Source organism: Labrus bergylta, chromosome 17 (assembly GCF_963930695.1).
Source record: "Labrus bergylta chromosome 17, fLabBer1.1, whole genome shotgun sequence".
Classification (NCBI taxonomy): Eukaryota; Metazoa; Chordata; class Actinopteri; order Labriformes; family Labridae; genus Labrus; species Labrus bergylta.
Genome location: NC_089211.1, coordinates 11,534,467 through 11,549,146, shown reverse-complemented (window position 1 = coordinate 11,549,146; position 14,680 = coordinate 11,534,467). Strand labels below are relative to the sequence as shown.

General features: G+C 42.7%; 1 protein-coding gene across 1 annotated transcript; it reads right to left on the bottom strand.

Annotated features, from left to right (window-relative positions):
• Positions 1-1,660: 1,660 nt before the first annotated feature.
• On the bottom strand, positions 1,661-13,746 carry lrfn4b (leucine rich repeat and fibronectin type III domain containing 4b). Its single transcript, XM_065965805.1, has 4 exons — positions 13,657-13,746; positions 10,780-13,615; positions 3,663-3,790; positions 1,661-1,723 (listed from the first exon to the last, which is right to left on the bottom strand). The coding sequence occupies exons 1-4, from the start codon at positions 13,744-13,746 to the stop codon at positions 1,661-1,663; spliced, it is 3,117 nt and encodes a 1,038-aa protein (XP_065821877.1).
• Between the last annotated feature and the right edge of the window lie 934 nt (positions 13,747-14,680).

Below are 14,680 nucleotides of genomic sequence, written 5' to 3'. Positions count from 1 at the left end.
AGTTAGTCACACAGCTCTCTATTTAATGGTTAATTAAATATTTAAAAATAATTTACGTTGCGTTCCGTTCTTCTTTGTCCTGCAGTCTGACAAATGATTACGACGAAGAACATTATATTTGATCTCAAACACGTTAGCGCAGCAGCTTACCTGCCTCCACAGTAGGGCCAAAGTGCAGCTAAATAACGTTGCTGCAGTTTCAACAACAGTTAGCTCAAGATATTAGCATGCTAACGTTATAGCTTCTGTTAACATTATACACCTGTAAAGACACGAGAAGTTTGAGAAACTTTTTTACTCACCACAGCAGATGACTTAGAACAAGGAACAGCCTGAGACTTGAAATAATGCCAGTCAGTTGAATGGTAGTGGCTTCAGTCACTGGCACACCGTCATGTTGATGTTACCCTAACTTCTGTGCCAGTTCGTCTTCGATCCCTGTGAGAAGCGTTCAAGCCTTTTGTTTCCCCTTTGATCACTTTTTTGGATTGTATCTTCTTCAAGAGTAAAGACTGTTTTTTTTCCCCCATCAAAGACTGCGTCGTGAGTCGTGCTTTTGGGTTCACTTACCTGTGGTGTTGTTACACCACCTCATTTTCAATGACCACACACTGTACACCCCGCTAAACATTTATATTACATACAGGATGTTCGGGTCCACCGGACCCGGGGCTAATTAAAATATATATAATATACTGTGTGTATATATATATATATAGCTTTGTCAGTGTGGTTCCTTATCACAACTGATCAAGATGGCCAAAAGATTATCTTCTCAGAGAGCCTTGCAATTGATTTTGGTAAAGAGAGAAGAGTGTGTGAGGATTACATTTCTGAAAATTCAGAGTGTGACAGTGACTTTGAAGAAGAGGATAAGATTGAGCATCAGCTACTTCCAAAAGGTAAAGGGCGAATATTAACCATATATGTTGTTTATATTGCTTGTAATTGGGATGAAGTCAACATCTGTTGAGTATTTTAACATAAAATTGTTTGATTTTGTTGTTAAAAACCCCAAAATGCAGCAGGTCCACAAGACCCACGAACACTGGCTGAATAGCTAAAATATGAACACCACACAAGGGTTAATATTTCTGGGTTAAAATTCTCTCTGAATCACTGTATAGCGTTATAAAAACATTTGGCAACATTAAAACATAATGTCCTAAGTTGTATTGCTTTTTTTGTCAATAAAATGCTGCAAGTACAAATTGTTCAGTGCATCGGGCATATGTCCAAAAATGGACAAACCTAGTTAACACTCATTTCACTAAGTCCTCCACGAACAACACATATGTCATCACTTAGCACAACTATTCAACAATAAAATGTGTGAGTTTCATCAACTTACCATGGTAATTTTTTTTGTTTTGTACAGAAATGTACAGTGAGCCGAGCCTCAGAGAAAACAGGAAGTTGGATTCGCTCCAGGTCTCTGCTGATTGGTCAAATGCCACAGTAGCGGAATCTGTGACGTAGGGTGATCTCTTCTGATTGGCTGAGTGAGGACCACATGCTTCTCGACCTTACTGAGGTACAGCAGGGCGGCCATATGTAATGTGTGCGGAAATTACCAAAACTAGTCACTTGCACGATCGTTACGTGACCGGGATGACACCATCGGTTGTTAATGAGAACGGCGAGCCCCCCGCCTTTCTTCTTACCGCTCCCGGCCCGCACGGTCTTGGAAGCCGTTGAGGGAGACGTTGATGTCGGGAACATCCTGATGCAGTCACGATTCAGTGAAACACATCAAGCTGCCTTGCCGATACTCCCTCTGACTCCTTGTTAACGTCCATCTCATTCGCCAGGGACCTCACATTACCCATGATGAGAGTGGGGAGACAAGGCTTAAAGCTCCTCTACCTAAGTCTCTGGTGTCTCGGTCCCTTCCTCCGCAGCTTCTTCCCTCCTCTGCATCCCCTGTGTGTTCTGTATTTCCATATTTCTGCCGGAATAACTATTGCTGTAGCCGCTGTGCCAGCCGTCTTCAGCGCTGACAGCTGATCCTGACTGTAAACAATACGGGGTTTATGCGCGACGGTGGTGGGGATGAATTAAGTTGTTTCCATGTTGAAACAAAGTCCAGAACTCTCTCAAAAAGCACAAAGAGAGAGGGCACAGCTTAAAGAAGGAGCCAGTCAAAAAATAGAAATAATAAAATAAATTCAAAAGACAGTAAAGTACTAGAAAAGTAAGAAACGAACAAGAGCAACTGCAACAGGCAGCTTTCGCGGTCGGCGCATGTGCACTGAAAGGAAACAACTGTCTTGGTCTACCGGGATCTCTCGGAGTGCAAGCTGTGGCTCTGCAAACACCTTTATACCCTAGAAGTTTAATGAGCCACTTGGTCAGGTGCTAAGGTGTGTGCGCACATCATTAAAACAAATGATTTTGCTCATTAATATTGAATGAGTGAGAGATGCTGTTGGACAGTTCAGAGTTCTTGTGATGATGTGGTGATTGGACGTTTCTGTGTATTTTTCCTTGTTTGGTGCTTGTGTTTTTGTTCTTTCAGAGGCTGGGTGTGGCTTATTGGCTGCTGGAGCTCTCTGCAATCACTCACCTGTTCGTCATCTGTAATCACCGGCTGCAGCATTTATACCCTGGGCCACCTCTCCCAAGCTGCCAGATTATTTCTGCCTACACCGTGGTAGATTGGCTTCTCAGTATCAGTAGACTTTTTTTGTGCTTTGGATACCTGTCACTAATTATTCCCTTGTCTTCTTTTTTTCCCCAGTGCCTCCAACCAACAAGCTCCAGCGCCTCACCACTCTTCACCAGCAGCCTCACTTCAATAAATACCCCTTTACCCACCACCCTGTTTTCCGGTCTTGCTTTCGGGTCCACTTAAAAACCTTTAAGATCATAACAGATGAGTAATAACAAATCAAAAGAAATACAGAAAAAGGTTGTCAGAAATAGAATCACACATGTTCAGAGTAAAAACCAGACTGAGGTCCATGGGGAAGGGCAATTTCCAGAGCTCTGGTTGCCCTGTTCATGACCTCTTCAAAACAGTTTGCCATCCCACTCCTTGGGGTGCTAGCTGGCAGTTGCTGCCCACAGAACGATTTACCATCTTGAGGGGAAAAAGACAGTTTCAATATTAATGCCTCTTCATCCTCTTTTTCCTTCACTCAAAACACGAGTGGGAGAAGAAATTGTGGCAAAAATGAGACGGAAGCACTGTGGGCCACACAAGCAGAGGGCAGAGAAGACTGCCAGTCCCCTTAACACTTTCAGCCAATCTCCCCCCTCTCCCTTTTAGCCAACACAGAGAGAAGAGAACCATGCTGACTTCCCAGGCAAAAAAGCAACAGGCCCCAAGCAGGCATTATAAAACAATGTGCGCATGACTGGGGTTTTTTAGATGATGATAAGTTGTTGGCCGATTATTAGTATTTGTATTGGCATTTTATTTCACTTTGGTTCCGCTGCAGTTGTGTATTTCCCTCTGGGGGTCAGGATTTACCTTTTTGTTTAGTTTGTTTATTTCTTCATTTTGTAACTTCCTGTTTAAATTTGTAATTCGTATTCTTGTGTTTCTTAGTTTCCGGTGTATTTGTTCCAGCTTGAACCTTAAACTTTATTGACCCCAAGGGTAACTCTGTATTGCGTTTTCTTGTTTGCGCTGGAAGGCAGGTGTTCCTCATTATGACCCGATTGGCCTCCTGTAAGAAGAATGCAGACTCCGCATTCAGGATCCTGTAGCTGACAGCCAGATTGATTGGCATGGGGCCTAACCACTGCAGACCCTCCAGGATCACCTTGCTGTCCACCACTGAAACTGAAAGGAGACAAAGAAGAGGCTAAATAACCACACCATGAGTCATTCAGGGAACGTCCGGCCATGTATCGTGGTATTGTTTTAGTCCTATGGGGAAAATGTATTCTGTAATCCCTATCAACAAAACCAAAGCCAGGTGTGAACTGAAAGAGCAGAAGGAGTAAAATTGGACTTCAGGGCCACAGGGTAGGTTATGTAACTAATCAGTTTCATCAGAGGGGCAAACAACCTGAAGGGTTACATTTAACATAACGTTTGTATTTATTGTCTGTAACCTGAAATAATCATCTACAATCAGTTTGTAGTGGTAAATAATGAATGATTTATGTTTTGAGACATTTTTATATGATGTCACTTTTTAAACGGCTGCTTCGATGCAAAATATTTTCGTAGACTCCAGACCAAAGACTCATGTCTTCATGAGTCACTGATCAGACTTCTTACTAGCCCATCTCTGGATCTCTTCTATTATAATGCACAACTATATCTATTTTTCCTTCTTCCATTTTTTTTTCTCCCCCTCAGACCATATAATTGGTTTTCTTCCTGCTTCCTTACCTGTGTTTTGCCAACCTCCTATCATAGTTCCCTACTGTCAAATATGAAGTGTTGGTCATGAGCCTTTAAATGTGTGCTATTTTGAAGAAAAATGATTTTATAGGCTTTTTTTTAAACCAAATATCACATTTTTTTAATCCAACCTCTCCAACTCTGATTTGCCATTCATCCTTCACACAAGTTATAATTATGTATGCTAATGGACTCCCTAATCTATTGTGTGTTTGTTATTATTTGATCTCAAATAAGAGGCTTCATTATTCAATAAGTCATTGTCTGTGAATATTCTTCTACAAAGCAGTAATTTACGGTCATTGTATTCAGGATTTGTAATCCATAGTGACACTGACTTGACTGACAGTCAAGCAGAGGATTGATTTTAAAATACTTCTGACTGTGTTTAAGGCATTAAATGGACTTGCCCCCGCCTACCTCTCAGAACTCCTGTCCCCATATCAGCCGGTGAGAGATCTTAGGTCATCAGCACAAAACCTTCTGTCACTGCCTAGATCCAGGACAACGTGCAATTGGGATCGGGCTTTTTTCTATTGCAGGACCAAAACTGTGGAACTCTTTGCCCCCAGACATCTGTCTCACTCACACTATTGGTGTTTTTAAAACTCGCCTTAAAACATATTTTTACTCAATTGCCTTTAATGTTCAGTAACCCATCAAGCACAAAAACCCATAGCTCTGTTATTCTTTTGTTACACTGGAATTAACTGTCACTTGTTCTTTTCTTTTTTTTATTGTTTGCGTTCTTGTCTGTTACTTTCTAATGCTTTGTTTCTGCAATGTTCAGCACTTTGGATCAACTATGTTGTGTTTAAAGTGCTATATAAATAAAGATGAGTTGAGTTGAGATTACAGCCAAAGTTGTATTTGTTTAATTTCTATGAAATATGAGACGATGCCCCATCTTAATGATTTACTGTATGTACATGCTATTGGTAACATAACACAGGTGTCAAAATAGGACAAGTCAAGACAGAAATTGCATGATACCATACCACTGTAGGGCCTTAAACTCACTCCGTCCCATCCCTTTCTCCATTCTGCAAATTGTCCCCACCCCCTGTTTTTCTTTCCCATCAAGCTTCAGATAGTTGGATTGATGGAGTATAGCCTCTGAGAGGACATTGATTTTCTCTCCTGAACCCTCTGTGCTGTTGGAAAATTAAGCATTGCAGTGATTTGTGACAGTAAATTACAGCAGAGCAATGACCGGCTCTCCAGATGGTCGTAAGCAGCATCAGGCAGAGCGATTTCTAAATGAATCAGCTCTGACCCGGAGGAAGAGGAGAAGATAAGAATATGTCCAAGGTTTACACCACCCCAAAATAACTAAGTATTACCTCAATGTTTTGGATGGAAATGTGGTCATGAAAAAAGATAGCCAAGTCTGAAAGTCCAGAGTGGGATTTTCCGGCACAATTTCACCAACTACCAAGGTGCATGAAGAGTGAAAAGCTAGAAGAGGTCAAAAAGCTCCAGCAACACTTGTAGCATAAAGTTCAATTATATTAAAAAATTAGTCCCACGGGATTCGGCTTGTGGCCTTCATCGGGGTCATCCTGAATCCGAAAGTCAAAACATTTGAAGCTCTGCAATAAGAACTCCAAATTCAGCAATGTATCGTATACATATGATACATATGCCCACTGATGAAAATAACCTTAAATAAATCAATTAAATGAAAATAACTTTTCATCAGGAAAAAAAGGAAATATCATCCATTAGTCTATTTATACATGTACTATTAGACTATAGACAGCTCTTTTTTGTTGACAACTTTTTATTGAGTTGGCAGCGTGTATACACACAAATACATTCTCAGAATGCTTTAACAGAAAGTTCATTACATAATCATAGTGAAAACTCAATCATCAAAATAAAAACACAATTTGCGAAGGTGCAAATGTTTTGCATATCTTCATCTGTGTAGACAATTTAAATACAACATATATGTTGTGTGTGTGTATTCACAAGTACATTTACATAAACAAACCCACAGTACAATTTAACACAACTAAATACCAGTTGTGAGTGCCCTTGACTGTGAACTTGACTAATGAGGGAGCTTAATAAATCAGTCAGAGCATCAATATCCAATACACCTTCATCTGATGGAACTTTAAGTCTAGTTATATCAGAGCTCCGGGGTCTATTTTTGGTTTATAACTCAGGTCAGAATGTGGATTTAAATATTGCTTGGTAGAGCATCTACATATATTTTTTTATGAGTCAATATCATAGCGTGTCTTAATAGCATGTTAGAGCCTGATATCACATTGCAATGGATGCTCACTGTCTGCCACAATGCGATCAGCTGTGCACTGAAGACTAACTGGAGATGTCCAAAATGAGTGGGGTTCCATGTAAACATTGCAGCAATTCAGACCGGTGTCAACCACAAGACTCGAAGACCAGTGACATTAATATTAATGGACGTGAAATTGATATCAAAAGACACTGATATCATTGTCAGGATATCAAGTGCTATAACATGTTAAAAAAAGTCAAAGCACACTTTATTAATCAATTGAGGATTTATCATAAAGGTAACTCCTCATCTGAACTCCAAGAATCAATCGATCATTGTCAATGTCGTCGCGAGTGACAGAAATACAAATATAGACTGGGTATTGTGCACTGCATTGTATAAGACAAGGTGTTATTTCCCTAATGAAAACATAGCCATTGTCTCTGTCACAGGTTTTTAAATTTGACCTGTCTGAATGAAACACATCAACAGAGCTGATCATAACTACAGACTTGCACCCTTTTATTATTTCAGACTCCATAGTCAAACTACCTTTTTCATCCAACCCCTCATGACGCAGGCCGAGGAGTCTGATCATATATCAAACATGCGGCTGAAGTGTGCCGGCATCATCATTAGATATATTTTATTCAGTGTCTGATGTCTTGATGTTGTAATCATGTACAGTGAGCCAGTGTCACAACAGAGCATGGGACTCCACATTAAAATGCTTTTAGAGTATTTTCCATTGAATCTGTACTACATGCAGCTTCCTCTAAAAATGATGATTTTTTTTTTTTTAAAGCTTCCATGTTCCTTAAGCAGTCAATTTGGGCGTTCACATCAAACAGTTTCAATCACCTGATCTCAAGAAGGCGGCACATCTTGCTGTGTGGCATGTGTTATGCTGACATTTAAAAAGCTCTTGCAATTCCAAATTTCTAAAAGTCCACAAGGTAAAACATGAAGACCTGATCTTTCTGTGCCATTTTCTTTTTGTTAAACATTTGCCCTCTGTTGGAGCTTTGTTCTGCAGAGGAACTGCTAAGAGGACATTTAAGTCACTATCAGTGGACCTGATGTCGGTCAGTATGAGAGGTAACTTTTTTTTATTTCCAGCCCCAGAACAATGACATGAAAAGAGCATTTGGCCTGTTGGAGGGCTGGAGACAAATGTCAGCAGCTGCTCGGATGGAGAATCTCACTGGCAAAGTGAGAAAGTTGAAAAACCATATCAAAGATGGTTTCTGGTCTAGTCTTGTGTGCAGGGAAAATAGAGGAGGCTGAAAACCTCCAATCTATTTCAATGTATGTAATAAATGAGGACTGGTTGTCATGATTTAGTCTTTAGTTTTGCATTTTTGTCTATTTCTAAGTTGAGGTTTCCTTGTTATTCATCCTAGTATTGCTAGTTTCCCTTGTGTGTTTAATGTTAATCTTAAGTGTTTCCTGTTTATTTTATAATCTGTTATCCTGGTGTTTCTCTATGTTCTAGTCTGTCTTGTTGTTACATTCTTGCGTTTCTCTGTCTTCAATGTTTCATGATTTTTGTTGTAGTTGTCCTCAGTGTTTCTTGTCTTGTCTTTCTTCCGGCCTCTGTGTGTTTGCCTCCAGTCTGATTGCCCTCATTGTCTTCGCCTGTGTCTGATTACCCCTGTGTCTATTTAGTCTCTGGCTGTTTTCGGGACCCCATACTATACTACTAGTACATACTGATTTGGCCAAAATGTATTATGCAGTATGCCAAAAATACCAGGATGTCATACTGATTCGGGAAAAATTTACAGTATGCATTGGACCAGTCTATCTCGCGTACTGTTTCCCACAATGCAAAGTGCCAGGTCAGAGATCAAAATGCCAGAGCGCAGCTGTTTGAACTCGTCAGTGGCGAAGACTGAATATCTTGCCACATTATGGGCATGAACCAATAACAAATATGACATGTTCATATATTTACAAGTCTTACTACCTCTGATTTTCCTGCTTTTTCGACTGTACAGTGCATGTGCCACAGCTGGACAAGCAGCTGCAATTACAGGGTCCTTGGCTTGCTCTATTACTACAAATTATTCACAGCTGAGTAAAAGTTAAACCTGAGTGTCTGAAAAGTATACTACAATTTTAATAGCATGCCAATCATATTTCAACCCAGGGCATCGTGTATAAATGACAGAATATATGAGAGATTGTAGACTTGTTTTATTTTAATTATGTTAATTGCCTCCAGATGGGCTGTTGTTTACTTCCGCATTCCAGGACCGGAAACCAGTTTAACCGTGCCAAGCATACTGCAAAATAACCCGACGACTGGCAGTCATACTACATACTACTGTTGAACTCAGTATGCAGTATACAGTATACATACTGTATGTAGTACGCGGTTTCGAAAACAGCCTCTGTGTTTCTTCTCCTCTGTGTCAGATCATTGTTATTAGTTTTCAGATGTTTGGCGGATGTTGAAGTGTCAGTTTTTCCTGTGACTCCTTGTGTCTCCCTGTGTTTTCCCATTTTGGATTTTGCCTCTTGCCTTTTTGTTAAAATAAATCTTATTTCAGTTTCTGCAGTTGGGTCCACCTCCTTTGTTTTTCTACAACTGTGAAACTGGTATTGTCAAATCTAAATTATAGCACTATATTATTTAATTGATTACATGGTAAAGAAAATACATTAATACATATTTTGTCTAAGAAAACAAGGAGAAAAACCAACACAATTTCCAAAGCTACTTACATTTGTTATTACATCTGATGAGTGAAATGTCCTGACTGATGTCTCAATGTAATGGATATTAGATTGTGCAATAAGTTAAACTAATAATACATGTTAAAACTAGTGTCTTTCTAAAATGTTATATATCCTTTAAAAACGCTAAAAAGCCAGTTATAAATTAATTTTAATTCATGTTGCTAAGGTTAAGTTTAAAAGCATATCGGTAATTGATTGGTTTGGTCTTAAGCTTTTGTTATTGTTTTACACTTATGGTTTTTACGCCAGCAGGTTGTCTGAGCGTCATTCATTACACCATTGAATGAAAGCCAGCAACAACAGTGTTTGTTTGTTTCTTCTTTATTTCTCCCCTTACGGGGGTGTAACATCAACACAAACTAAACACGTTGGATCTTTAATCGCCCTAAGTGGCCGTCACATGCACCCTGACACTGCAGGAGAAGCAGGGCGGAGCAGAGAGCTCGCTCCCTGCTGGAGGTTAATCTGATCACATGAAAGCAAAGCACACCTCATCTTTCATCACCAGGCAACACATTCATGCAGCAATCAATAGGTGGAATCAGATTTCCCCCTTTCAGAGAAATGAGAGAAAATGAAGTATGGTGACCTATAACAGAGATGGATGGGGCACGGCTTAATGCCTCAAAACATATCAGCAATAAGTCTGAGCAAAACTAGAGCTCATTCTAGTTTGTATTAGCTATACAGTAAGGGAGAGGGAGCCAATGATTAGGAGTGAGCAGTGGCGGTGATGCTGACGGTGTGTTCCAGGCAGGATAGAAGAATAGTGTGGCTGCTGGTGTCAAGGGGCTGCAGTGAGGTCAAGGAGGATGAGAATGCTGAGGTGGCCAGAGTCTAAGGAGGAGGAGGAGGTTGTTGAATTAGAGGTGGGCTCTTTCTGTGTTGTGCTGCAGACTGAAATATTTTCAATTAAGCCAAGCTGCATGGACAACTGCACTGTAAACCCGAACAGTATTACTAACTCAAAGCCATTAAGGGTACAGAACTTAAAAGCAGCTAGTTAGTTAACAAAACAATAAACTATTGAGTTCTCTGAACGAGTGATGTGTTTTAATTTAATATGGATCAATGTGTTTGAGTTAATATCCATGTCTAAATCATATAATTTGAGTTAACAGAGGGATGCAGCGTATGACGTCATCGACGTCGCTACGTTCACTCACGCTTTTGAAAAACGGCCATGAAGCTCCACAAATTTGAAAGGAAGGGAAGCTACAGACTAAATAGTAGGGTGAGGGGGAAGACAACGAGATGCAGCTGGGAACAATCAGGGCGGGGCAGACAATCACACAGGTGGGAAACACATGAGGGCGGGAAGTGACGGATCTGAAACGAGAGGAGAAGTTAGTGACCCAAAACAGAAAATAAAACAAGATAGAAATAAAAACAACCTAAGACCCTGAGCTGGACATGACAGTACCCCCCCTCTTAGGGACGGCACCCGACGTCCCAGGCTGATCTGGATGACGGTCGTGGAAGTCCCGAATGAGACTAGGGTCCAATATGTTGCTTGACGGCACCCAAGATCTTTCTTCTGGACCATACCCTTTCCAGTCAACCAGGTATTGACGACCTCGACCCCGACGTCGAACAGCCATGAGGCGCTTAACGGAGTAAGCCGGTCCGCCATCAATAATCCGGGGGGGTGGAGGGGGTCTGGAGGCGGGAACGAGTGTGCTCTCTTGAACCGGTTTGATGCGTGCCACATGAAACGTAGGATGAATCCTCCAGGGTCTCGGGAGCTTTAAACGAACAGCAACAGGATTGACCACTTTTGACACTGGGAATGGTCCAACAAATCTAGGGGCCAATTTACGAGATTCCACTCGCAGAGGGAGATCCTTGGTGGACAACCAGACTCTCTGCCCCGGCTGGTACGAGGGAGCTGCAACTCGACGACGATCTGCTCCCCTCTTATACCTTGCAGATGTCCTGAGGAGCACCAGCCGGGCCTGTCTCCATATCCGCCGACAACGTCGAATGAGGGCCTGAGCTGATGGGACACTGACTTCCGACTCTAGCTCAGGGAACAGAGGTGGCTGATAGCCATAGGCACACTGAAAAGGGCTAAAACCAGTAGAAGAGCATGGTAAGGTGTTATGCGCATACTCAGCCCATATCAGGTGTTTGCTCCAGGAAGATGGGTTATGGGAGACCAGGCAGCGAAGGCAGGTCTCCAACTCCTGATTCATCCGTTCAGTTTGCCCGTTCGACTCAGGGTGATAACCAGAAGAGAGGCTGACAGTGGCACCCAGCAGGGAGCAGAAGGCTTTCCAAAACTTTGAGATGAACTGGGGACCTCGGTCTGAAACAACATCTTTAGGGAAACCATGGAGACGAAACACATTGGACAGCAAGGCCTCTGCAGTTTCTTTGGCAGATGGCAATTTTGGTAAGGGAATGAAATGCACCATTTTGGAAAACCTGTCCACCACTGTTAGAACAGTGGTCTTACCTTCTGAAGGTGGCAGTCCTGTGACAAAGTCTAGTGAGATATCGGACCATGGACGATGGGGCACAGGCAGAGGTAGCAGGAGACCCGGAGGAGGACGCCGAGATGATTTACACTGGGAACACACAGGACAAGCTGCCACATACTCCTTGATATCTTTCTCCAAACAGGGCCACCAGAATCGTTGTCTAACGATGAATGATGTCCGTAGAATTCCAGGATGGCAGGAGAACCGGGAGGTGTGAGCCCAATGAATAACCTGAGAACGGAGTGACACTGGGACAAACAACCTGTTAGGAGGGCAGTTGTTAGGCACCTGGGTGTTGGCATTGGCCTTATTAACCCTCCCTTCAATGCCCCAGGTAACTGCTCCCACTACACATGAAGAAGGCAGGATGTTATAGGGAGGTCTTGTGGCAGTGTTTTGGTCAAACAGGCGGGACAGAGCATCAGGCTTCTTGTTCTTAGAACCAGGGCGGTAAGTGAGACAAAAGTGAATTCTATTAAAAAAGAGAGCCCACCTGGCTTGTCTTGCGTTGAGTCGTTTAGCACTCCTGATGTACTGCAAGTTCTTGTGATCTGTCCAGACGAGGAAAGGATGTTCCGCCCCCTCCAACCAATGACGCCACTCCTCCAGAGCCACCTTGACAGCCAACAACTCTCTGTTACCAACATCGTAGTTGGCCTCGGCTGAGGACAATTTCCGTGACAGGTAAGCACAGGGGTGGAGCTTGTTGTCTGTAGGAGACCGCTGGGAGAGCACAGCCCCGATGCCCACTTCGGAAGCATCCACCTCAACAATGAACTGAAGGTGGGGATCTGGGAGTCTCAGGATTGGGGCAGACACAAAACTAACTCTCAGCTTCTTGAAGGCCTTGTCAGCCTGAGGGGACCACTGAAACTTCACAAGGGGGGAGGTTAGGGTGTGCAGGGGTGCAGCAATAGAACTGAAGTTTCTGATGAATCTTCTATAAAAGTTAGCAAATCCCAGAAAACGTTGCACTTGCTTGCGATTAGTGGGTGTGGGCCATTCCGAGACTGCACTAACCTTGGAGGGGTCCATTTGGATGTTGTCTTGTGAGACCACAAACCCCAGGAACGGCACAGAGGACACATGGAACTCACACTTTTCAGCTTTCACAAAGAGCCGGTTCTCTAGTAGGCGCTGTACGACCTGACGTACGTGCAGAATGTGAGTTTCCTCATCTGGAGAGAAGATGAGGATATCGTCCAGATAGACGAAGACGTAGTCGTTGAGCATGTCTCGGAGGACATCATTGACCAGTGCCTGGAACACAGCTGGGGCATTTGTAAGTCCAAAAGGCATTACCAAATATTCGTAGTGACCACTAGGGGTGTTGAAGGCAGTCTTCCATTCATCCCCCTCCCTTATTCTTATCAAATGGTAGGCATTTCTTAGATCTAGCTTGGAAAAGATCTTAGCTCCTTGTAATAGTTCAAATGCAGTCGAAATAAGAGGGAGGGGGTACCTGTTCTTGATGGTTATGTCGTTGAGGCCACGATAATCAATGCAAGGACGGAGGGTCTTGTCCTTCTTGTCAACGAAGAAGAATCCGGCACCAGCAGGGGAGGAGGAAGGGCGAATTATTCCAGCAGCAAGGGAAGACTTGATATATAGCTCCATGGCTTCTCTTTCTGGAGGAGATAAAGAGTACAGACGGCCTCTGGGGGGAGAGGTTCCTGGAAGCAAGTCAATAGCACAATCGTAAGCACGGTGGGGTGGTAAAGAAGTTGCGCGTGTCTTGTTAAATACCTCCTTAAGGTCTTGGTAGTGAGAGGGCACCTTGGTGAGGTCTGGAAATTCAGAGTCAACAAAGCGGTCACTCTGCTGTCAACAGACATGGGGGTGGAGCCAATGTCCTCAGTCATCAGGTACTGCAGTAGGAAGGAGCCTGTGAGCTGTCCAGCTGTCATCAGGAGTTATAATGCCAACATGGGGGGCACTGATAAGAGTGACATGCTGATACACCTCTACCGCACCCCCATGAAGTCCAAGAGGTGGTACCTGCGTTTGTTTGCATACGTCATTGATGTCAGTATCACAAATGCCTGGGTTGTGTACAGGCGGGACTGTAAGGCCCTTGGAGTGAATGGCCAGCCTCTGAAAGATTTCAGAATCCAGGTGTTCAGGGGTGCCAGCGGCCAGATGCCTGCCACATCTAGCTCCAGAAGAAGCTCATCTTCATCTGTCGAAAGCCTGACCACCAGTTCTGATGTCCCTGTCTGGGGACACCACCACCACACACCAAATGAGGCTGTGCGCTTTGATCTGTCCGTTTTCCATGCCCCTGTACATGCCAAACGCCAGACCTGCAACTTTGCAGCAGCAAAGGCAACATTTTAAGGTCAAATGTGGCCTGCAGGGTCTGCAAGGTCCACCTTTGCACGAACAGTGAGCGTAACTGCTTTATTAGGTACCATGACAAACTGGCCTAATGGTGTCTAAAGTGATACTGCGTATGTTGACAGGTGTCTGTATCAGCACTTGTGTTGTAATGTTCTAAAAGTGTCAATGTTCCTTTCACCTTATAGGTGTTTTTCTTGTATTTTGTGTATATACACTTCTTAGATTTTTTTTTACCACTAAAGGGCAAAGAACCAAATATGGTAACTTAGTTCACGTTGATTTTCTACATGACATTGAAAAATTTTTACAACAGAAATAAAGTTTTGTTATTTCCCCTAATAACACTCTAAGGTTGAATTTTTGAATTTCAAAGTATTTCAATGAGTGCCCTATAAAGGGTTAAGGAACTTATTTGTGGCCCAGACATTGAACTGTTTGCCATGGGACTCCAGCCATATTATTTGCCCAGGGAGCTCTCACATGTTGTTCTGCTGGCTGTTT

Coding starts and splice junctions, on each gene's coding strand:
- lrfn4b (XM_065965805.1), bottom strand. CDS start 13,746: ATGACAGCTGGACAGCTCACAGGCTCCTTCCTACTGCAGTACCTGATG. Junction 13,616..13,656: donor CCATGTCTGTTGACAGCAGA/GTGACCGCTTTG, acceptor GACCTCACCAAG/GTGCCCTCTCACTACCAAGA. Junction 1,724..3,662: donor TCTTACAGGAGGCCAATCGG/GTCATAATGAGG, acceptor TGACTGCATCAG/GATGTTCCCGACATCAACGT.